This window comes from Zosterops lateralis (genome assembly GCF_965231275.1).
Source record: "Zosterops lateralis genome assembly, chromosome: 4".
NCBI lineage: Eukaryota > Metazoa > Chordata > Aves > Passeriformes > Zosteropidae > Zosterops > Zosterops lateralis.
In genome coordinates this window covers 26891087-26915856 of record NC_139765.1, presented here as the reverse complement: position 1 = coordinate 26915856, position 24770 = coordinate 26891087, and the positions used below count along the sequence as shown (strand labels likewise).

At 43.1% G+C, this 24770-nt stretch overlaps 2 protein-coding genes across 2 annotated transcripts in view; one reads left to right on the top strand and one right to left on the bottom strand.

The window, feature by feature from the left end:
- Window positions 1–17680, top strand: part of UTP20 (UTP20 small subunit processome component) — a 64008-nt gene extending 46328 nt beyond the window's left edge. The window contains exons 39-60 of the mRNA XM_083860609.1: window positions 110–399; window positions 871–1010; window positions 1426–1582; window positions 2384–2482; window positions 3089–3256; window positions 3806–3972; window positions 4866–5007; window positions 5302–5418; window positions 6036–6206; window positions 6688–6816; window positions 7312–7422; window positions 8632–8711; window positions 9459–9528; window positions 10309–10491; window positions 11349–11480; window positions 12623–12755; window positions 13822–14021; window positions 14381–14452; window positions 14861–15124; window positions 15810–15936; window positions 16777–16922; window positions 17279–17680. Coding sequence (XP_083716735.1) covers window positions 110–399; window positions 871–1010; window positions 1426–1582; window positions 2384–2482; window positions 3089–3256; window positions 3806–3972; window positions 4866–5007; window positions 5302–5418; window positions 6036–6206; window positions 6688–6816; window positions 7312–7422; window positions 8632–8711; window positions 9459–9528; window positions 10309–10491; window positions 11349–11480; window positions 12623–12755; window positions 13822–14021; window positions 14381–14452; window positions 14861–15124; window positions 15810–15936; window positions 16777–16922; window positions 17279–17434 — 3254 coding nt within the window. The 3' untranslated portion in view covers window positions 17435–17680. The remainder of the gene's footprint in view (window positions 1–109; window positions 400–870; window positions 1011–1425; window positions 1583–2383; window positions 2483–3088; window positions 3257–3805; window positions 3973–4865; window positions 5008–5301; window positions 5419–6035; window positions 6207–6687; window positions 6817–7311; window positions 7423–8631; window positions 8712–9458; window positions 9529–10308; window positions 10492–11348; window positions 11481–12622; window positions 12756–13821; window positions 14022–14380; window positions 14453–14860; window positions 15125–15809; window positions 15937–16776; window positions 16923–17278) is intronic.
- Window positions 17681–18155: 475 nt separating this feature from the next.
- Window positions 18156–24322, bottom strand: ARL1 (ARF like GTPase 1). The gene is made up of 6 exons (XM_083859802.1): window positions 24109–24322; window positions 22171–22308; window positions 20766–20847; window positions 19620–19731; window positions 18735–18913; window positions 18156–18527 (listed from the first exon to the last, which is right to left on the bottom strand). Exons 1-6 carry the CDS (start codon window positions 24110–24112, stop codon window positions 18497–18499), a joined length of 546 nt encoding a protein of 181 aa, XP_083715928.1. The 5' UTR covers window positions 24113–24322; the 3' UTR covers window positions 18156–18496.
- Window positions 24323–24770: the final 448 nt, after the last annotated feature.

Sequence of the window (24770 nt, the reverse complement as noted above, 5' to 3'; positions counted from 1 at the left end):
CACTGGTGATAGGTAGGATCTAGAACCAAGCTGTCACAAGAGCCTCAATTAAGGGTTCAAGTTTTGTATTCTCCTGTATTTACCTGTACTTTTGGCAATTACTTTGTAGAAACTGCTGCCATGGACCTTGAGGCGGTGGTGGAGGCTGAAGAAGCCATGGAGCTGGAGCAGGGTGAAGGGGAAGAGGAGGAAGTTGAAGAAAAGAATGGGAAAAATCTCTCTGAGAACACAGTAGAACCTGAGCAAGCAGCTGAATCATCTGAAAATGCTGAACAAGTGCCCAAACCTGTTTCGTTCTTACCCCGAAATAAAGAGGAGCTTCAGTGTCTGATCAAACACATTCAAGAAACAGTTACAGTCAACATCTTGCCTAAATTGCACAGATGTATTGTTGCAAAGGTGAGGAGTTGACATTTGCTAGGCCTTTTATAAGCTGCTACTCTAAGGATTGGGATACTACTTCAGAGCCAGTGAACATGTAACACATTAAAAAAGAGATGTGACTGGAGAGAGACCATTTGAAAGCACAAAAAAAGCTTCATGCCCTTTGCTGAGTCATGGAGATTCTGACAGACGCTCTGGTCAGTGTGGATATGGTGTCTTTAACTTCCCTGCCTGAGAACTGTCTCAAATTACACAAGTGAAATTATTCACTTTGTCCAAGTGAATAAAGAGTTCTCAACCACTTGCTAGTACCAGCCTAGTTTCTGTATTGAAAACACAGGGATTTGTCTCACCTGTCCTGTAGCTGTCTGGGTTTTTCCTGCAGTCACCAGAGGATAGCAGCCTGCCTCTTCTAGTGTTTGCTGAGAATAAGCAGGATTTGTTTCTGTATATTAAAAGTGCATTTTGTCTTGCTCTCTTAAAAAGGTTAAAAGAGACGAGGAGCACAAGCTTGTGAAATCCAATGTTGTAAATGATGATGAGGTAGTTCGTGTTCCATTAGCTTTTGCAATGGTCAGAATGATGCAGTGCCTTCCCCAGGAAGTGATGGAAGCTAACCTACCAAGGTAAATCCCAGTGGGGCTGTTGATTGTGTAGGCACCTTTCTCAGGCTGTGGTTACATACCTGGCTGAAGTCAAGAGGGACATCCTAACAGACCTTAAATACTTCATTTGGAAATTCCTGTTCCTAGTGACATGCACCTCTGCACCTCAGCATTTGACTTTATAAATCCTTACCTAAGAGCAGAGCTGTGGATCAAGGTGCAGAGGCAGGGCTGGTTGTGCTGGGGAAAGAATAACATACAGAAAGAAAGGACAATGATTAAAATGTCCTGAAGAACAGTAGGTGTGTGTATGCCTATAAAACCTCTCTGTGAGGCTGGCTGTGAGCACAGCTTTGGTTGTCAAGCAGACTCCTTGGCAGTGTAATTAGTTCTGTTCTACTTGGAGATGAACAAAGCTGTCTGTCTTTGTTTCCAGCATCCTACTGAAAGTCTGCACATTTCTGAGAAACAGATTTCAGGAAATACGGGACATTGCCCGTAACACCCTCATTAAAATCACAGAAGTGTTGGGAGTGCACTACCTTCTGTATATTTTAAAGGAGATGCGGTCTGCGCTCATCCATGGCTACCAGGTAATACTGAAATTCTTCCTCTTCTCCTCTCTGTAGGCTTTTTTTCTAATGTATTGGGAGGAGAATCCAAAGGGAAGTTGTTATTGACATTGTTTTGCACTGATAGAATAGCTTGGTATAATGCAAGTAAATACTGTTGCAAATGCCTACATCAGTCTTTCCTATGCTATGCCAAGTGTCAAATAAAGGTCTGTAGCCTCAAAGAACTGAGATTCTAAGGCATTTTCCTAATGAAGAGTTGAGGTATGAAGGGGAAGGATAAATTTCTGTTTCCAGTAAGATTAGAGGAAATCTTTCATTAAGGTCATGAGGGCTAAGCAGTATCTGAGGGGAGTTGCCACAGAGACTGCACAGGCAGTGTGTGGTGATGCTAATTGAAGGCTTGCTTCCTAGATCCAGACCCAAGGTTATTAATTCATCTTTCCTCTTTCCATGGTTTGGGTTAAGAATCATTTTTCATGTGAATCATTTTTCACGTGAATTACCACAGTGGAGTAGCATGAGCTTCTAGCTGCTCTAACAGTGAAAGCATCAATTAGAGCAGCCTAAATATAGTAAGAGCAGACAGGGAGGGGAGAGAGGAGGTTCCAGCCCTCTTGCCAGTATGGTGGGACAGGGAACCCTTTCCTGTTGCCACTACATGGGTTCTCATCCTCCCAGTGTTTTTTTTTTTTTCTATAATGAGAGCTCAAGTGCAGTGTATGACTTGTGATGTCTCTGGTATGTGAGTGTTCCCATACAATATGATGAAAGAGGTCAGTGCAGAAGTTTGGAAGCATGATCTGTTCTCTTTTTCTCTAGCTCCATGTGCTGACTTTCACTGTGAACCTGTTACTGAAGGGCCTTGCTACCAAGCTCAATGCTGGTGATTTGGACCCCTGCTTAGATATCCTGATAGAGGTAAAAGCTATTCAAGACTGAAAGAAAAAGCATCATGAAGTGCTTGGGACATATTCTGGGAGGGGGAAGTTTTGGTAGGTTGTCTCTGACTTGGTGGCAAACCAGGCTGTTTAGTGTGTACTGCCAAGGAAGGAGGCATCAGTAGACCTCCTTGTAGAGAGGAATCAAGAGAAGAGAGAAGTCAAGTATCTCTGGGGCTGTATCCTGGGTCCTGCATGCTGAGAGGGGTTAGATTCAAGATTAAGACACTTAACTGTGTTTTCCTGTACTCTAAATGGCTGAGCAAGTCAGCAGACACCTACTCAGTACAGTCCACAGAGCCCAGGAACTCAGCTGGCCACACAGATGGGGTATATTGGGATGTATTGATCTGATTGCAGTACAATTCCTTGTATCACAACACAACAAAGGGGTGTGAGAACGGTGTTCTCATCTGGTGTGCTTAAACTAGGATGTTCTGTGTTAACAAAGGAAAGATAGACATGATTTGTAGGAAACCTGGAGAATTGTTTTTTCTGTGAGTGGGTAAAAATAGTGGTGTTTTGTTGCTACTGGAGGAACCTCCTTTTTTTCCTCTCATTTACTTCTCTTGCCTGTTTTCCAAAGATTTTCAACCAAGAGTTGTTTGGGAATGTAGCTGAAGAGAAAGAAGTGAAGGGAATTGTCTCCAAGATCATGGAAGCACGCAAAAACAAGAGTTACGATTCCTATGAAATTCTTGGAAAGTTCATAGGAAAGGGCCAGGTGACAAAACTTATTCTGCCGCTGAAAGAGGTAAGAAAAGTCAGGCAGAGTCTCTCTAAATAACTTGGAGCACTCTCGATTCCGTAAGGTGATTCTAGAAACTCTGGGTGGCTACTTTGAAATCACCATTTTCCTTTGGGAAAGCAGTGTGCAACCAGCTCATAAAGTGAGCCTTTACTGTTGATGTCCAGGGCAGGGAGTGGCATTCTGGGAAGCTTTTAACAGCTGTTAAAATGATACTGAATCTATCCAAGGTCTATCCATGTGCCATATTTGCCTTTTCAAAGATGCAGAGTACAAGCTCACACAGGAATGGAATCCTGGTTTGCTCATTAGCTCTTGTGTCCTGGTGGCAGTCACAACTGGCAATTGGCTGGAGGCTGACAAGAGGCTGGAGAGGAAGGGAGGGATGTTGGTGCAGAGCTGAGGCAATGGGGTGTTGTTCACATAAAGAGCTGGGGACTGTGACAACGTGATGAGAGAAAAATTGCTCTAGTTTTTCCCATGATTTCTGAATACAGATAACAGATAATTGCCATCAGGCTATCCTCTTAAATTCTCATGGATTTACCTTTGCAGATTCTAGAGAGCACTACAAGCCTGAAGATAGTCCGGAAGGTGCATGAGGCACTGAATCACATCATGGCAGGGCTGATCTCCAACTCAGACATGAAAGCAGAATCCCTCCTCCTCCTCAGTCATGGTCTCATCAGTGAAAATTTGCCTCTGCTCACTGAAAAGGCCAAGTGAGTTCCAGGATGTTGTTCAGATGATCTGGTATTGGTTTGCTTGCAGAAATAGCAGTTTTCAAATGCAAGCCATCAAATACATGAGAGTTTTCTTGCTTTCATTCCCCTTTTGTTTTCAATGTAATGAATCATTTGGGCAGTCAGAGAGCAAGGAGAAAGCTGAGTAATGGGAGTAAGCATTTGTTGAACTCATGGAAGTCTATTCTTGCAAGTGCTCAGGACCTTCAGCAAGGCTTTTCCACTGTCTGATGAGTTGATAACATGCATTTGGACGTTAGGATGAAGGGACAAGGGACAGTGTTTAGAAACAGGCTGCAAACGTTTCCACGGGGCCAGGAACAAGAAAAACATGGGCTTTCAAATTATTGCTTTGCTGCTGGACAGAAGATTGGAAGAACCATCAGATTTTCTCTCTGGTGGTGTCACTGCTCAGAGCTGGATTTGGGTGTCCTGCATTTGCTATTATGTAAGCTGGCTTTCCCTAAGATCTGACAGCTGTTTACAGACTTCTTGGAGCAGTGTTTGCACCCATCAGTAATTGAAGTAAATGAAGTATCAGTAAAGAAGAGCAGTGGGCAGTGGCAGGAAGGGTATTTGCTTGAAGGAATTTTCGAAGTTGATCTGTCCACTAAGAAAAAAGTGAGGCTGTTATACAAATGATTGTGTGTTATCTCTGGAATAGTGGCGTTGTTCTCAAGTCTCAGTCCCATCTGTCATGCCGCTTTCAAATTGTTTTTATTTCACTGTGGTCCGTCTGTGACCTGCTTTTGTTTGTTGTGTGGAAAGCAGCTGAGCACAGTTCAGTTCTTTTTTACTCGCAACAGCAGGATTGTTGTGGAGAGGGTTCATATCTGAATATTTTCCTGTGCTGTACATACACTGCTTTTCAGGAAAAAAGCTACCCCTCCTCCAGATCCTCGGCTGCAACCAGAGAGCTGCTTGCTGCTCCAGCCCACTCCCACAAGAGGAGGGCAGAAAGCACGTGTCAGCAGCAGGACTAACACATATATCCTGGTTGATTCAGGACTTCGGGTAAGATCTCCTCAGATAAAAAAACTTCACATTCAAAATTTTGTTAAGAGTATGCAAAGAAAAGTATTCTGGATATATTGTTTTAATAGCACAGCCATTAGCCTTAACCTCACTTTGTATATTGTAACTCCAGTGGGACCTCTTAGAGAGCTATAAAAAGTGCTGAGTCTGTTGAAATATCTGGGTGGGATATGGCATAAATTCTGCTGTAACCTGAAACAGTGGTGGGACCTCGCTTGACTGTTTTGTGTTCTGGCTGACTTTGAGATGTATGTCCTGATTTTTCTATGACAGCTACTGCACATGAGCCTGAAGAGATCTAAAGTAAATTCTTCTGAGGAACATGCTTTGGAAATGTTAGACCCTTTTGTTCAGCTGCTTATAGACTGCCTGAAATCTATGGATGTCAAGGTACAGTTCTGAGCTGAAGTCTGTTCTGTCTGCTGTACTAAGAAATTCCTGCCCACAAATGTCATCTTGCAGTTGACTTGCAAGAGAAGAGAAAGCCCCCAGTTCTTCAAACCTGCTTTAGCAGGTGTGCAGATTAAGTTGTTTGAGGACATGTAATCACAAGGGAGGCTTGTGGCTGATGCAGGACTGAATACTCTGCTCCGTGTTGCAGGTTTAACTGTGGCAAGTTCTCCTGGAGAATGTTCATACAAGGAACTTACAGACTATCTATGGCGATGTTCATGAGATCCTGTAGCTGCTGGGAGTAGTGTTGTCACAACTGTGGTTTCTTTTGATCCAACTCCAAAGTCTTTATTCCCAGCACTGTAGGCAACTACTTTTTAGGACAGCTTTTGGTTTGAGTGAGCCTAGAAAATCTGTTATCTTTGAGTTTCCCAAGAGTGGAAGGCATTTTAGAACTGAGAAACCCTTTGTATTACCTATGAATAGTTTCAGAGAGGTTGGGTTTGTTAGCTGATTGCCTTTTACAGTTGTAGATAGCCTGACCATGCCATAAAAGAGAAGAGTTCTCTCAGTGTCACTGTACCCACATGCTGTCCTTTGGCTCTTTTTTCCAGGTAATAACTGGTGCTCTGCAGTCCTTGGTATGGATTTTAAAGTTCCCTTTGCCTTCTGTCAGTACGAATATGGAGTCACTGATCAAGCAGCTTTTCCTCTTGCTGAAAGAGTTTGCCAAGACAGGAATAGCCAAAGGCCAGAATTTCCACCTGGTTGTGAGCTGTTTCAAAGTAAGTCAGACCCAGGTCTGCTCATTTCTGCTTTAGGATTAACTTTCTAGAATGAGACTCTTCCAGCTACAGATCCCTCCTGCAGCTGTCCCTAGAGAGGTAATCTGGAGATCACAAGCTATTGAGGAATATGTGGCCTTGCTAATTCTTTCCCAAGTACAAATTTAAAGATAGTTGCTCTCTTAAAATGCACAGCTTGGATCTAAATAAATGTCTTTATAGAAACATATTTGCCTTCTTTCTTCATTGTAGTAGTATCTTGGAGAAGTGAGACATGGGAAGAAGGCAATTCACCTGTTTACTTTTGTCTCAAAATTGCCATCTGAAAGCAAAATGTGATGAGAATAGTGTTGGCCACGTGTTCTAGAGCAGCAGTTTGTCTTTTCAAGCTGAAGTGGTAAAAATCAAATCAGACTTTGGCATGGACCTTTATTTTATGGCTCTGTGTGTGTATTGACAGTGTGCACTTTGATTTTTGTAGTGCGTAACAATACTTGTGAAGAATGCAAAGAGTCAGATAACAAGCAAACAGCTCCAAGTGTTGCTTGGCTTTGCTGAAGAAGACATTTATGATTCATCACGCCAAGCCACTGCCTTTGGCCTTCTCAAGGTATTTTTGTGCAACTTTGGATGTTCTATGAGCAGTGGATGTTTTGTGAGCCACTGGAATAGCAGTGATTCTGCTTCCTAGTGAAAGGCTGTACATTCTCACATCAGGAACAGGCTACAGAATGCTGTTAAAGCTCTCTGTTATAAGAGGAAAAAATCAACAAAGCTTTACTGTTTGACTTGTTTAAAATTGTTTAGGAGGCTGTTTTATACACAGTGTATATGAGGATGTATTTGGATCTTAGTATATTTTTATTAAAGAATCAACATCTCTGAGCATTAGAATAGGTATTTGGTGTTGCCCAAAAGAAACAGATACGGATGTGTAAGCCATCCTTTTTTTGTTTTGTTTTCCTCCTTCTTTCTGTCTGTGTGTAAAAAAGTGAGTGTTTCAGTGTTAAGGTACCACCAGTGTAGTCTGGGTTGTAGTACTGCATCTCACACTGTGGAAGCAAAAGGATGTGACTCCAGCTGTGCTTTCACGTTTTATTTTCAGGCTATTTTATCCAGGAAGTTGATTGTCCCTGAAATTGATGATGTGCTGCAGAAGGTTGCCCAGCTGGCCATCATGGGTCAGAGTGAGCCAGTGCGAGTCCAGTGCAGGCAGGTTGGTGAAGAGTCTCACTTTATTTACAGCTGTCTAACAGGCTAGAGGGCTTAGTGTGGCCATCCTGGCTCTCACAGACACATCCCTTGGCCCTCTTGAACTCTGAACTCCATTTCTCCTTTTTTACTGATCTTTATTCTCCTTGTTATCTGGCTTCAGTTCTTGAGACTGGTGAATAGCAGAATCCTAGACTCCTTGCCTTTAGTGAGACTGTGGTGTGCCTTTATAGAACCATAAAACTGTTTAGGTTGAAAAGTTCCTTTAAGGTCATTGAGTCTAACCCTTAATCCAGCACTGCCCCATCCACCGCTAAGCCATGTCCCTGAGTGGTGCATCTATACTTCTATTAAATACCTCCAGCCTGTTTTAAATAGCCCATCACTTCCCAGGGCAGCCAGTTCCAGTGCTTGACCACCCTTTCAGTGCAGAATTTTTTCCTAATATCCAATCTAAATGTCCCCTGACACAACTTGAAGCCATTTCCTCTTGTCCTGTCACTTGTCATGTGGAGAAAGAGACCAACCCCCACTTGGCTACAGCCTCCTTTCAGGCAGTTGTAGAGAGCAATAAGATCTCCCCTGAGCCTCCTCTTCTCCAGGCCAAACAACCCCAGCTCCCTCAGCCATTCTTCATAAGACTTGTGCTCCAACCCCTTCCCCAGCTTCATTGCTACTCAGCACCTCAATGTCTTTTTTTGCTGTGAGAAGCCCAAAACTGAACACAGTACTTGAGGTGCAACCTCAGCACTGCCAAGTACAGGAGAACTGCTTAGCAGCAGTGACATAGTCCCCCGTCTGGAGGCCTTTAAGCCTATGTAACTAAGCTTTGCTCTTTTTTAAATCCCAGGATAAGCGACAAATCCATGATTGCTTCCCTCTACTTCCTACATTTTTTTCATGGTAAAACCAACCAAGTGACAGAATTTGTTGCTTTGTCTCAAGCATTGGGATACAGGTGCAGTAGGAGCATCAAATGCAGCTTTCATAGTTACAGGATGGATTTTGGAGGATGCAGGATCTCTTCATGGGATCCTGTTACAGGCACAGAGCTTGGCAGCAGTTGTTAAACCCTTGTGTAATAGGAACAGGATGAAAGGGATGATTCTCATAAGCTTGCTACTCCATCACTGAATTTTCTTCATGACCTTTCGACAAGCTTACCTGAATGTTTATTTTAACTCCTTTCTGTATTGTTGTTTTTTGTTTCCAGATTTACTTAAAATACATTCTGGATTATCCCCTTGGTGACAAACTGAAACCCAATTTGGATTTCATGCTTGCACAGCTGGAGTGAGTTTATATTCCTGACATGTCTGTGAGAACAGAACTTTGTTTTTAAATATTACTCTAGTGTGTCAAAAACCTCTTTGTAATGAGCAGAAGGCATGGCTGAAGTCTTCATTTTTCTGCTTCTGTAATACTTCCCTTTTCCCAAGACAGGCTGTTTGATGAAGCAAATCCTTTATTCTTATCCCTGTTTCACAGCTGATTTTGTTCTTTATCTGTTTGTAAACAAAGGTTCTGTTATTTGCTTAGTGGTTAACCACCTCCACTAGTTGTGAATCATCATGAAGTCACCCTAGGACACAGGTGAAGTGGAAAACCCAGGAGGAATAAGGGAAGGTGCATTTATAGGGGACTGTTATCCCATGGCAGTGTCTCAAGTGCAATTGCAGGCAACTAGTTAAAACAACTGTACTGATTCCACAAGTGTTGTGCCTCCAGCCTCCTGGGCTTCAACTCTCCCTTGCGCAAGGTGACAGCAGTTTACCAGGTTCTCCAGCACAGTGTGGCTCTGTTGACTCAAGTGGGCTGGGACTCTTCATGGCCTGTTCATGTCCCCGTGCTCATTCCCTGACAGACAGAGCTGATGGGCCTGCTGCTTCTCTTGTCCACAGTATCAGGCCAGGTCTGGTAGCTGTTGTAGAAGGATCCCTATCAGTGTGTGTTCCTGGAATTGGTTGTTCTTGTAAATTGATGGCAACTTCATAGGAGGATTAACTCATCCTTAACAGTTAATCCTTTATTTCTTCACAGGTATGAGTATGAAACTGGAAGGGAATCTGCACTGGAGATGATTGCCTATCTCCTCGACATGTTCCCCCAGGTAACGAGCACCCTCTGGTGTTCCATGAATCAAGCAGTTACTGTGATTTGCAGTAACAGCATTTTCCAAGCAGTTTATTTTGGAAGCGCTTGCCAGTTCCTGTTTTCTCTTATCATGAGCAGAGCATTTACTTGTCTCCAAAGAACCTGGCTTTGCTCCAAAAGAGAAATGACATGCTGGAAAGTCTGCAGTACTTCTTTGCCTAATGTGCTCTGTTTGCAAGTAAAATAAAACTGTGTCAGCTGGAGTTTGGATAAACTCAATTGTAATTTATGCCAGGAAGAAACACAACCAGTTTAGGAAGTGGGGTAGGAATAGAAAGTGAAGTCAGAGTTTTCTCACTGTAAGGGTTTTTCAATATTCATGAGAGATTGTTGACTGAACTGGTGTGTTGACTGTACCTGATGATTTAAGATTTGATTGGTTCCTGGGTTCCTCTTTAAAGTGACAAAGAGCTGCAATCTCTGAGAGAGGGGAATTTGGATGATTGCTGCTATGCTGAGGACTTGAGCCTATTTCAGTGAGAGCTTTAAGGTTTCACTCTCACTTTGCTGACTCAGGGATATGGTAGCAAGTCAGAGCAGGGCTGGGGCTGCTGTACAATCCCTATATGCTCCAACAACAAGGTCATTCCATTTTAGCAGTTCAGCTGTCTTGACATGAAGCCCACTCAGAGCTAACATTGCTCCTGAATATAGTGCAGCAAATACCCCTCTTTTTCTCTTTAAATGCTGGAAGCTCCTTGGGTATTTGTGGTTGATAATGGTTGTTTCTTTCTAGGATCTCCTGCACAAATATTGTGGGCTGTTTTTTCTTTCTCTTTCTATGATGATGATAAATGATGACTCAGCCAAATGCAAAAAGATGGCAGCTTTGACATGTAAATCTCTTCTCCGTAAGATCAGCAATGAAAAACAAGATATGATGTTTTCACTGGTCACAGAGTGGTTTCACAGCAAAAAGGTACTCTTTGGTCTTTTCACTGACCAGGTCTGAACTGTGTTGGAGGGCTGAGTAAGATGAAGGCAAGTGAGAGATTGTTAGTACCAGATCTGGTGGGTTGGTGTCTCTAAGTCAGTTGTTCCTGACTTAGAGAGCAAGAAATGGTACAACTTCATAAAGCTGCACAAATATAGGGACCTGGTGATGCTGTAGTCAGCCTACAGACTCTTCCCTGCTGCATTTTGCAGCTTTCTAACAGTTCCAATTTTGGCTCAGGTATTTCACAGTGTAGTCTTTGCTCAAGTTAGAGGTTTGAGCAAAATTTTTAAAGCTCTTCTGATCCTGTCATTTTGTGCTGACTTTATCTCAGACATGCTTCATTCTGCTGGCAACTGGAAGGCAGTAAACCTGGCCTTCCAGATCTGCTGTTTTGATCTGGGTGCTTGAGTGATAAGCTGCTGTCTAGCTGAACCCAGGTTCTGTCCCTCTATGCTAGTAGAGTTAGCATTCTTCAACACTTCATAGTTTCCATCCTAATATGTTCAGTTTTGGTTTGTAACTGAAGCTTTGGTTTGTAAGCTGCCTGTTGCATTGTGAAGAGTTGCAAAGTAGCTCCCATTTCTCTGCATCTGGGAACTGGGCTGGAAAAGGTTTTCTGGCATTCAGTTTTAGGGTGCATTCCCAGGGATAACTTGGGCTGCCAGGCACTTTTATACTTTGCTGGCAGCATCTCCTTTTTCAGTATACTCTGAAAACCAGCTTCTCTTAATAGCAGCTATTGCTACAGGCAGAAAGTAAGGGTTGCTAACAGCTCCTGCACTTGGAGCTGCAGGATTTGATTGTAAGAGTTAACAAGGGACATTATTTTTGTGTGTCAGAGCTCACACAGGAGGTTGGCTGCCCAGGCCTGCGGTTTGTTTGTTGAAGTGGATGGAGTAATGTTTGAACGGCGGCTTGCAGCAGTCCTCGCTTTGATTGAAAAAGAAATCAACCCAAATAAATTTGAAAATGTAAGTAACTTTTCTCCATGCATGAAGCTTGATGAAAGAGAATTAAGAAAATGGAAAAAGGGAAGAAGTGTAGGAGAGATCTAGCAGTTGGACTTACTGTTCAGGACTGAGGAAAGACACAAAACACACACATTGTTCTGAAGAGGACCTTACTGACCTAGAATCATATTTTTTTGTCTGTAAGCCAAATTTGATGTCGTATGTCACAGCACAAGGGGAAAAGAAACTTTGCAAAGCCACCTGGCCTGAGCCTGCAGCCATATGGTGTAACCAGCAGATATATTGCTCCTTGCAATGTGAGAAATGTATCTGCTAGCTGCAGAGATTTGTGTAAGCATTGCGTGTCAGGAGTGCATGGCTTGTGACTGTCTGCTAGTGCTTTCTACAGCTTTAACTTTCAAAGGGGTTCCCTTGCTGTACTTCCAACCATGGTTTTGTTGTATGGAAAATCTTTTTAGTGCACATGATTAATTCAGAATAACAAGGCTGCCTCAGATTCTGCTTTGCATGTGATAATCCCAAAGGGATCCCGGTCACTGTGCCTGGGAAGTGGCCATGAATGTTACTAATGTTCAGCATGCTGCCCTTGGACAAGAGAGAAAAGAACCTCAGGATCTGTAAATTGGCAAGAGATGAAAATAAAATACCTGCAGTGAAGAGAAATTTAGTGTAATCACCCTGTGCTGTGACATGTACTGACAGCTTACGTCAAGCCAGCTCGTGGTTGCAGGCAGGGTGAGGCCCACAGGCAGCATACACAGTGTTGTCATAACAACTCAGGGCTTCCCAGGTGATACAGGCAAATCTGCACTCAGCTGGACTCTAATGATGAAAATCAAATCCACATAAATACATGCACAGACATAATGTGTATAATTGCTTGCACTTAGAAACTCAGCAGTTTGTTACAGTAATGTCTGTATGAAAAACAAGAACAATGATTCTAATACGATCTCCTGCAGAGATTGTGTCCAGAGGAACCGCTTCAGTGGAGGTGCTTCTGTTCTGTTTATATTGGGAATTAGGTTCAAGTTAGTCTTCTGGTTTTTTGAACAGTTGATCTGAAATTTATCTAGCGAGGATTAATCAGCACTGTCCTCAGGTTCTCATAGGTATCTTTCTTGACTTGCTTATTTTATTAGATAACTGAAGAGGAAGAGGAGAAGGCTGCAGATAGGCTGCTATTCAGCTTCCTTGTGCTGGTAAAAAAGCTAATCACAGAGTGCAACTTGATTCAATTAACCAAGAACAATGATGTTGTGAGCAGTATCTGGAGTAAGTATCATTAAGGAATTATTACAGCTGTGTTGCAAGAAAGATTCTTTGTGTGGCTTGTGGTTTTTACATGCTAATGAAAATGATTGAACTTTATTATACAAGGTTTCCATTCTGCAAAATGCTAACACACAGCAGTTACTGGGCAATGAAAAGAGAACTTGCTAATGGAAAAGGTTACATGGTTGATGAAAACAACACACCCTCTGTTCTCAGTTGCTGGGAAGTACTTTCTATTCCCCTCAGAATAAATAGCTGGAAACTATTGCATGTTTCACCATAATTGCATTCTCTTGGATGAAAACATTGAGCTCTCCAGAGAAGATGAGATTTCCTTGATCATACATACCAGCCAGGAAATGACAACACATGGTAATAGTGCACTAAATACTGTGTGTCTGTCAGGATGTGAAGACCTGGAAGTTACTTGATTCAAGCAATTTCCCTGTGTTTGAGATTATACAATACCAGGCTGGTTTACTGGCATTTTGTCCTTATTTTAACTGCTTCATTTGCTGCAATCAGAAGACCTGATGTGGCTGATTAGTGACTTCGAAGAGTCCAGCCTGCCAAATGCCTTTAGTCAGATAGCAAATAACAATTGTTATCCTGGATTTTGGTGATGGGCAGCTTGGACAGAGGTGAGATGGGAGGGCAGCTCCATTTCTTCTCTGAAGCATCCTTGGCCTCTCTTCAGGGGTTTGATTTGACCATCAGCAACAGGGCCAGCCGACACAATTCTCATAGCAGCCAGTCCCCAGACGTCATGAGCAGATGAGCTGTGGCACCAAGTCCCTGAGGGGACCATAGTTGTTGCAGAAACATTACTTGCCTGATCACTGTGGGGACATTTGGCTACCTGTATGTTTCTGCTGCTCTCTGCTTTGGCTGTATTGAGTTGCTAGAAAATCTTTTATTATGTTCTGAGCAGAGGAGCACAGTTCATTTCATTCACCTTTTTATTGCAGCATATGCTGTGATAATTGTTGGGAGTGTTTATTGCTGGTTCTATTTTTGTTCTCCTTTGGACCATCTCCTTTGCTGAAAGAGGTTGTTTTTCCCCCAGATCATGTCCAGTCTCACCTGTGGTATCCTCATAGCTGGGTCTGGCTGACAGCCACTGAGATCTTTGGCTTATTGTTTGCATCTAATAAGCCAGAAGATCTTGTAAACAAATGGAAGGAAAGAAGGTCAGGGAAGAGAACAAAAACACCAGCAGACCTGTCTGCATCCATAGTCTTCTTGACTGCTGAACTGGACAAAAAGGTAATTATGTCTCTACCACTCCTTCATTCTGCTCATACTCATTCCCTGACGGGAACATAAAAGTAGTTCATAGTTTGGCATGCACGTTTCTCTGTTAGTCACTTGTCTGCTGTCTAATCCTCATCACTTAAAGGATTTGAGGAGGTGTCTCTGCTGCTGGGAGGGGGCTTCTCTGGGGTCTTATTCTCAGCAGCACAAAAATACCCTTCTAGATTGTAAGATGCAGGCAGAAGTTGTGTTGATCTGATCCTTCAGTCTCCCCTGCAAACTGCCTTTGATGACTGCAAAATATTGCCTTGAGTCTCTGCTATCAGCTCCCTTCAATGGAGTCATTCCTTTCTCCTTTTTTGTTTCCCCAGATGAAGGAACTCACGTTTGCATTTTGCCATCAACTGCAGTCCAAGTTCCTGGACATGTCTCTGAGTGAGCAGGTAAGGAAGGGCAGGAGCCTGTCTGGGGCTGCAGGAGGGCACAGAGCAGGCCCTGGCACTTGAGGGATATTGTGTCCCAGTCAGGAGAGCACTGCTGCTGTCTGGTGGTGGTGGCTCAGGGCAGATGAAATGGTCTGGCAGGTGGCTCAGGGCTGGCTGTTCCACTCGGGGCATCTGAGCAGCTGTGAGCCTCTTGGGGGTCCAGAAAGTCCCCACTGTGGCGTAGGCCTACTGAGGGGTGGCAGGGGCAGAAAGGGGGAGCACTGTGCAGGGCAGGACTGGGGTCTCTGCCACTGCAAACTCCTCGGTTGGAAAGTTCCTCTGTCAGACCAATTCTTGGCTCTTAACATGCCCTGGTGCTTATAGAGATAACCTACAGCGACTGACTCCTCTGTTTCCACACTTCAGGTTATAAAGAATTTACTTTTTGTGGCGAAAGTTGTTTACTTGCTAGCCCCTGCCTCAGAAGAAAGTAAAGAGACAGATGGAGAACTCAGGTGTGAAGTGGAAGAGCACGTCTCAGAGGATGAGAGACATACTTCTGCTCAAGGAGAGGAAGAAAGAGAGGACACACAAGAGAAAGGCCAGCCAGCTACACTGCTGTGGTTAATGAAGAAGCTCTCTGTCATGGCAAAGAGAGAAGCAGCATATTCCCCTAAGGCCCCTTTAAAGGTAAGAACAGTGTTAGTCCCACTGCTTTTGATGAGGTGGGCCCTTCTACAGGATAGTGTTACTCTGGCTCTTTGCTTTCAGGGGACAAGGTGCAGAGGGTGCTGTGAGCTGGCACTGAAGCGAGGATTGGTAGGTGCTGAAGAAACAAGTCTTTCATTTTGGGATTCTTAGGAAAGGCTTGTGCCAGTCAGGTTCTTGCTGATGCTTCCAGCCTCCTGGGGGCTGGTGGAAGAGTGGTGAACCCCAAGACACTAAGCTGAAGGGGACAGAACAGTGCCCAAGAGTTCTAGGCTCATGCAGGCAGGGGAACGGCAGTATGGAGTAACTTGCTAGGAGAAAGGGATGTGTAGGAGAGCATCACAAAAAGCACTGTGATTCCCCATGGTGCAGAGTTAGGTTGAACTTTCATGTCTTCAGCTATCTCAGTTGAGGACAGTGAGAACAAGCCTGTTGTTCAAAATGTCAACACAGCTGCCAACCCAGTCCCAGCTCACACAACAAGGGTTGTGTCTCTCTAAAGGCTGTAGTTGGATGCAATAAGACCTTGAAACAGCAATGAGTTTATGACTTGGGTGTCTAAAACACCTGCTATGTTGAACAGTGATGCATGGCCCTCTGGTAGCAGTTCAGTTAGGAAGTTTCCTTCCAGCTTTTCTTACTTCATGTCCCACACACTTCTTTTCAGAGAAGCTGCATCTTTAAGTTCCTGGGAGCAATCTCGGTGGATTTGGGGCAAGACAGGATCAAGCCCTACCTTCCAACAATTCTCACCCCTCTTTACAGGGAGCTGAACAGCAACTATGCAGAGCAAGGTAAGAGATTTCCCTCACAAAGAGGAATGTGCATCACAGCTATGCCCCAGTACAAATACTACCTGCCATTCCTTTTGTCTGTTGAGGCATTGATACTGTAATCAGTGATTTTCACCTGTTTGCTGTCTAACCAAAATACCAGGGAGGAGAGTGTACATCAGCTGAAATAGAAACCTGCATTTTCAAAGACTGGAATGAATGCTTAAGCATGCTTCTGTGTCCAAGTGGGTAAAGCTTGAGCATGTGGTGTAGTGGGAAAAGTGTAGTACTCAAGGGTGGGCTCACAGTGGCAAGCCTTACAGAGTCCTTGCTGAGAGGATCTTGGACAAAGGGTTTCAGAGACCGAGGGAAGCATTTTCCCTGCTCTCGGTTTTCCCTTAGCACCTCTTTGTAGCCTTTATTCACCTCCAGTATCTTTTTTGTCCCCCACTGATTGTAGTTAATATATTGCCATTAACTAGTGATTCCAACAATTAAGCCACCCTTGTTTTGCTTTCCAAGGATGCTGACTGACAAGACTGGAATCATCTTTATTTCTAATAAAGCCTATTTCACTAGAAGCCTAATGGCTATATATAGAAAACCACTTGTAATTACCTTTGGGATGACTTTACCCTTCTAAAAAAATTTCTGCCTCTCAGAAGCATTTTTTTTTGTCTGCTGGTTGAAAAGCCACTCTCTGGGAAAGCTGGTGAAGCACCAGCAGATTTCACAGGCACCAGTTTGGGCAAGGTTTATCAGTGCAGCCATCCTTTATTGAAGAAAGAGGAATCCATACTTTGCTCTTGGCTTTCATTCCATATGCTGAAAAGATTAAGTAAGTAAATTTTGTTTCAATAGATCCAACATTGAAGAACCTTTCCCAAGAAATCATAGAACTTCTCAAGAAGTTAGTGGGGCTGGAGGCCTTTTCGCTGGCCTTTTCTTCTGTGCAGAAACAGGCCAACCAGAAAAGAGCAATGAGGAAAAAGCAGAGGGCTTTGCAGGTAAGATTCTACTTTATATTGAGAAAAAAAGAAATAGGGCTGCTCTAAAGGCTTGAGAGTTGACCAGGAAGGGGAGTTTGAGGAAGAACTTGATCCTTAATTAGGACAGTTTGATCAGTTCTTTTACAAATCTTGGAAGAAGCTGCATATAATCAGCCTCTTTTGCTGGTTCTAGCTGACAGGGATGGTTTCCTGCTTACCTGAAGGGCAATGCAGCCTGAATACCCTCAAGTTTTGGGGAACCCAACAACACCCACGTGTTGTCTTAGCAGCCACCAGTTTCTTAGGAAGTTCATGCTGTTTACAGGGACTGCTATTAGTTGTCAGTGAACTAACAATGTACTGTTTTTCCTTAGACTGTAGCAAATCCTGACATTGCTGCAAGGAGGAAGCTGAAGAGACACAAGAATAAAGCAGAAACCAGGAAGAGAAAAATAGAATCCCTGCACCCTACGTACAAGGCCAAACGACATAGAAGTCATGCACTCAAAGATTTGGCAATGGTGGAATGAAAAGGCTTTTCCTTCCTGGAGGATTAATTTATGGAACGTAATATTGAGCTAAAGAACTAATTACTGTTTTAAAAAGTACTTGCAGATTTCAATTCTATTTATTAGTATTTTTTATGTCTTTTTTCATTGATAATCTTAAATAAAAACTTCTAAATTTTTTCCAAACTTGTCCATTACCAGAGCATGTACAGTAGAATGGGCATCAACTATGATATTTTTATATTAAATTTTACCTCATTTGTGAGACATGAGTTCTGTGATGACTGCATTTCTGCCCATGAGCACACTGGTCTTGGAGAGAAAAGTCTGCCTCCTGACTTTGATTTGGCCTTCAGTTTCCACAGCTATACTGAGGTATAGCTCACCTGTCACTTCTGGCTAAGGTAAGAGTGCAGGAACAACAGCTCATGAAGGTGGAAGTTAAATTCAAATTACTGCCCTGGCGCATCAGGGCAGTAGTGTGTGCTGAAGACACTGATTTTCCTTTCACACACCCACTGAATGCCATGCTGGCAGCCAGAGGTGCACTGCTTGTGCTCTCTTTTTGTACTTCACTGTAACAGTGTGTCTGCACTGAAGGGTTATGAAGTAGAACAATAGCAGCTTAAGAGAACCTCTGCAGGTGTTGAGCTGTGTGGCTGCTGGAACTGGCAGCACTTGGACTTGTTTCTGTAAAGCAAGCAGCAAACAAGCAGTCTCTAGCAAGCAACACACCCCTGGGTATAGCTGACAGTTCCAGATTTTATTAGTGTTCTATCTACACCAATATGCTGGCCACCAAAATGACCAAAGGAAGGGGGGATGACAAAAAAAACCACCAACTTTCTCAGCCAGTAAGACTTTCGTACAAATTAACATAAGTACATTCTTAAGAAAGAAGTGGAGTATTATAATGTACACGTTCACTTATTTCAGTTTTACAGCTGAAGAGAGGCATCCACATTACAGAAATCAAAATCAAATCTGTCCTATTTACAAGTATCTGTGGCCTGAAAATACTTAACTGCAGAAAGGAGGATGCTGGCTATAGCTGATTGCTTCTTTGCACTGGTCAGTTTAGTATCACTGCCTGCTTTTCAAGGCCTCCACCAACCTAGAAAAAAGGTTAAGTAAGTTTACTGAAAAGTCATTTCAATTCTGCTGAAATACTTCCAGCAGAAAACCAGTGACTCTTTTATGTCAGACTATCCACAAATCTATAAAAATAAGTATCTATAAAAATAGCTACAGTCTTATAAAAAGTCCCCCCGAATGTGTAAAATTAAGTATATGAATGAAGCATAACTAGACTGGTACTCACCATTCCATTGCTTCATCAAGCCCTGTGCCTTTAGTTGCAGAGGTTTTGAATATCTGCCATTTTCGGTCCTTCAAAGCTGGTAAGCCAAGGGCATTTGCCATTTCTGTGGGAGTCATGGCCTGTTCCATGTCCTGCTTATTTGCAAACACCACCAAAATGGCTTTCTTCAGCTCTTCTTCCTAAAAAAAGGGGAAATTGAGGAAGTTGTTGCAGAGACTTCTCCGGAATTTATTTAGGGAGAGAAAACCTATATAACAAAAAAGAATTTCAGGAGCTCTCAATTATTTTGTTGGCTGATTTCTGGTCTGTAGAAAATTCTTCAGTGAAAGAAAGGTGTTTATTTTCAGTTCCGGTATGATACCCTATAGGAGCCGTTTCAAAACATGGCCAGCCCAAGTTATGAAACAAGGTGATAGCTGGATTTAATAAGGCACATTAAATGAGCTTGCAGATATTTTTGGGGGGCAAGGCAAGAAAATAAAGGAAGTACTGCTCAACTCTTATTAATTACCTTGTTCTACATTTTTTTCTTCAGCTTCAAAACATAGTAGGATACTGATTACTGTCAATCCTTCAGGGCTTGATTTTGCCACACTGCAGTACTGAGCAGCTGTCCTGGCAGGCAGGTAAATTTTCATATAACCGCAAGGCTACGTGAAATTAACTGTCCAGATAATGCTACACAAGCCCATGAAATACCTGCAGAGTATTCAGTACTTTTTCAGTCAAAAGTGCTGCACGGGCTATGCTGAGGGCTGAAGTTTCACAAGTGAAGTTGAGCTTCACTTGGTTCACTGAATCAAATTTCATATTTACTCCAAAAAAAAAAAGTTTTAATTTCTCAGTTTGTTTTTCTGATAACAACAGTGATCCTTGTTTTCTTACCTCTAACATAGCAACAAGCTCTGATTTGGAAGTGCCAATTCTGTCTCGATCACAGCTGTCCACTACATAAATGACAGCATCTGTGTTTGAATAGTAACACCGCCAGTAGGGCCTGCGGAGGAGAGAAAAGTTCCAGTCATGTCATTTGCATGTTAGCAGTTCTTTTTAGCCAGATAATTCAAAACAGATCACCAGAGGAAGTAAAAACTGTCTCTGGGGTGAAAAGCCCCAGGAAGCAGGTAGATCTCAAGAGGCTACAAAAATGAACAGACAGTACAAATACTCTCCAAGGTAGAACAACAAAAAAACAAAACAAAAAAACAAAAACAAAACCAAAAAAAAAAAAAAAAAAAAAAAAAAAAAAAAAAAAAAACACCACCCTCAACACAAAGTAAATAAAGAAGCGACTTGAAAACAGGAAAAGAACAGAAATGCTAGGGACAGATTTATTTGGGAATCAGACTGCAGGACATCAGGTCCATAACTGAGGGACAGGAATGCAAAAAAAGTTTGACATAAGCATCTTCATTACAGTCACTAAAGAAAGATCACCAAAAAAATGACTAATTAATACAGGCAACTAGTTAACAAGGATCAAAACAAGCCACCTTTTCAGAATCATTGTACTGAAACTAAAAAGGGAAGGAACCTTTACTCTCACTAATTGCATCTTCCTTACTAGCTGACTATGCTACACCTTGCTACTGAGCACTGAAAAAGGAATCACAAGAAAAACATACAGGGCTACTGTTAATGACTCATTACAAAACTTGTGAAGCTTGCTAAAAAATTACCATCTGTACATAAATCCAACTTCATTATTCTTAAGAATGCAAAGCTAGGAAGTATTTTGGGGGGTTTTATCACCCACTCCACTTTTTCTCAGAATGCTACTCAATTAATTGCCTACTACACTAATAAATTTGTTTTTCAAAGCAAAACTGGAAACAAATAAAAATACTGGCTTGTTTTTTTCCAATTTATAATGCATCACAGGTTTTACAAACTGAATTCCATCAGATGAAAATGCTTACCTGAGAGTGGGCTCTTTTTAAAACTTAATCATTTTCATTAGTGCCTGCTATGAAAATTCCAAGAACTTGGCACTTTTTAGAGAAAGTTAATTGACTTTAAGAAATCTATTACCTTATGCTTGTCTGTCCTCCTAAGTCCCAGACTTGAAATTTCAGATTCTTGTAGGTCACGGTCTCAACATTGAAGCCAATGGCTGAAACAAAGTTAAAACTATTTCACTGTTGGTGATTTTCCTGTTTTTCTGAAGAATATCACAGCACTCGGTTTAAGATTTTTAGACCTGAAAATTCTCAGGAGCTGCATAATGAAGTTCATGCCCTTTGAAAAGCTACCCCAAGAAACATGACTCAAAATAATGCAGAAATATTTCTTTTGAACTAATAAAACCACATTGTAAACATACTGTAGAGATTGGTAACAAACGCTAAGATTGTTAAAAATAAATAGTGTGTCTGAAATCACCAAAAGAAGCTGAGCAAGGGTTAAAGAACTGGCCTGCTGTGATAACCTAGTACACAACTGACAAGAGCAAGAGAGCACTAAGGAATGTATCCTCCTGTCCACACAAGGTCTGCACTCTTAAGAACCACAGCAGAACCAACTTCTCAGGAGAGGACTCAATACCGATGTCCAGAAGATGGCAACAAGGCTGCATATCACATATGTCATTCCTTTTCCTGCCAGCCCAGAGAAACACAGCACAGGGAAATGAACAGTGGGCAGAAGCTGCTTTAAATTTATGGAGGCTGAAATAAGCAAAACCCTCAGGCAAAAAGATCATGGCCCAGCGAACTTGGCTTCTAAAAGGTAATAAAAGCCTGAGCAAAGTCAGACTCAGAAGGAACACAAGAGAAATGACAGGGACATAAAAAAAGTCAAGGATCCTTTGTCCTTCCTGTTACACAGAGCAATCATGGCCTGAATGCTTGGGCACACACACTGGATGGGTGTGGCTGCATGAATGCCAAGACAAATCATAAAATCAGTCAATTTTTTTTAAATAAGCATCATTTTCTCCCTTGAAACCTCACATTGACTTTTGTTACATTTTCTGTAGAATGTAAAATTAAATAACCTGATTTCTTCTTCTCTGTGTTAAACAAAAGTGTTTATATAACCCTTGTCAAAAACAAACAAAAAAAAGGTACACCATCCTATGTACAGCAACAATGACCTCTGAAATTCATATAATGGATATATTTGGAAACAAAAGAATTATACAGTCCACAGTTAGAATCTATTGAATGCTGACCTATCACAAATAGACTGTGAAATCATGCTAACAATCTTCAGGTCAAATGCTTTTTGCATTTTGAAAGGCAGCATTAAAAATTCTTTTGTAATACTTTTATCCAAGAAATTTCTTAGATACAACAGTGTAAGGTTCCCACAACATAAGTTCCTTTTGTTTATGAAGGAAGCATGTAGTAAGTTCAGCTGGCAAAGTTTATGTGTCAGAGCTACAGGTGAATGACAGGCTACAGGCAAATATTCCCCCTATGGGCAGATCACTTACTTGGAATGGTGGTAACAACTTCTCCAACTTGTAACCTGTAGAGAATGGTTGTTTTTCCTGCTCCATCCAGCCCCAGGATGAGAATCCTCATTTCCCGGGTTCCAAACAAACTGGAAAAGATGGTGGAGAAAAAGCCCCCTACAAAAACCAGAAGAGAAAAACATTTCAATGTCAGCCAGCTCTGTGGAAGATATGCAAAGGTAGAGAGACTGACCTCATTTCTCACTGGCCTACAATATGTTTCTTTTCTCCAGTGAAAAAAGACAAGTCCAGGTTGTTGCCCAGATGACTGTGTGTTCAACATTATGTCCTGCTGGTTTATGTTGCCATTTTATGATTTTATGGTACCTCACTCCAGCAAATCACATTGCAGCAGCATCAAGCTTTCGCAATGCGGTTACAATCTTATTTTTTCCTTTTCTCTCATTTGCCAAAATCTGACTCATCTTCTTTTTGGCTTGTATCAGATTCTACCTATTCAGTGCCAGAGACTAAACAAGGACCAAAAGAAGCCTGAAAGAATTCAGCATCAGAAGATGTTTATGGTCTTTCACAGGACCACCCACTTCTTTTTTTCTTAAAATTAGGTAGAAATCAGTAGATACATGTTAAATCAGTTCATTAGAAACAGCAAAGCTGCACCCAATCAAGTATATTAATGCTACAGAGAAGTCTAGGAGCTGATTTGAAATGTCTTCCTCATTCTTTTTTTCAAAACTGGTTTACCCCAGCATCTCATTTATTATCTAAATCCATGCAAGAGTATTTGTGACCAGGCTAATATCTGATTTATGCCTACTAGATTTTTAAGAATCTAGAGAAAGAATACTAATTTTCTAAGCCAGCAACAACTACATTTTACTAAAAAAAATTATAACCTATCTAATGTTAAATCATAACTTTGTAAGTACACTTAGAGCCTGCAAAAGGTAATGAAACATCCAACAAGCCAGAATCACTGACAACACTGATAAATACATCACAGACAAATTAAAGAAGATCTGCAACCAAAATCTTACTGAAAGATGTTTTGATAAAAATTATTTCCCATGTTTGCCTGTCTAGGCATCTGCCTTTCTAGGGAAAGGAGGGAGCAACAAGTTTTTACTTCAGAAGGAATTCAGACTGATAACAGATTGCTCCATTTCACCTAAGCCCATCCCAGCACAGAAGCCACACAGGCTACACACCTGGAAAACAAGGAGAAAGTATAAGGGACCCACAGTTACCAGTCTGCACAGTGCTGCTCATGGCACCTCTTACTGCCAGATAAGGCAAATAACCTTCAGAGAAATGAGCTTGGAAAAGGTATTTCAATAGAAACATCACAAGTAGAAGTTGCCACTGGTTGTTGCACGGAGGCCTATGATTTGAAAATTCAGTCAGTAACTTTGCGTGCCGCCAGACACCTCTCAGTCCCTCTTTTTATATGCTATTGTGTATGCTTTTCCCACACTAAAACACTTCTCGAATGCCATCTGCAATAGGACAGGTTCACCTCAATCACTCAACCCTCAGATTCAGGGCCTCTCTTTAATATCCCCTCTACTTCATTTACTAGTGTGCAAGACCTCCTTCCCTTGTCAGCAGCCCATTACAGACTCGATACATAGTTTAATTTTGCCAGGCGTCAGGATTCCGGAAGCCGGAGGCCGTGACCGAACACCCCTCCGGCCGCCGCTCGGGCGATTCCCAAGGCAGCTCCGGGCGATTCCCAAGGCAGCTCCGGGCGATTCCCAAGGCAGCTCCGGGCGCTGCAGGCCCGGGGCCGGGCCCGGGGCAGGGCCTGCCTTGGGGCGAGCGAGCACCGCCCGAGCGCGGCCCGCGGCCTCGGCCTCCCGCCCCTCCCCGCGGAGGGCTCCGCACCCACCGTCCCCCCCGGCCCCGCCTGCACGGCCGCCGGGCAGGGTCCTGACGGGCGGCTGTCCCCGGGCTCACCCATGTCGGACGGGTCCGCCGGCGCTCCGGGCCGCCCCGCCGCGCTGCCCTGGCCACGCTGGCCCTGCCGCCCCCGGCTCCACGTCACCGCCGCGGCGAGTAAACAAAGCGCTCCGCCCCCGCCGCCGTTTCGACACGCGGGGCCCGGCAGCGCCCCCGGCACGGAGAGAACGGGCTGAGAGCGGGACCCGCCCCGCGCCCTCCCTGGACGCGTCCGGGCGGGAACAGAGCAGGAAAAGGTTTGGAAATAAAATCCGCGTCCCCGGGGCGAGCGCGTGGCGAATCTGCGGCGCTGGGAGCGCGCAGGGCGGGGCCGCCCCGCTGGCTCCGGGAACGGGCGGGGGAACCGTGGCCTGCCTTCCCAAGGGCCGGGGAGTCCTCGCAGCCTGCACCCTGCCTGGATCGGGGCCTGGTGTTCTCCGAGTGGTGGGGAAACAAGAAAAAGCCTGGTGGAAGTCAAAGTCCAGCTGTATAAAACATGGATAGCAAGCTGCTCCTATGGATTAGCTAACAGGCCGCACCCGACAGCAGCACTGTCTCATCCCTGCATAAAAATGATGTCAGTCATGTAATTAGGGTGTGCAGATAAGTAAATAAAAATTCAAAAAATGTGAACTATTATGTGACAAAAACTCAGGAAACAATGCACAAGGCACACATGA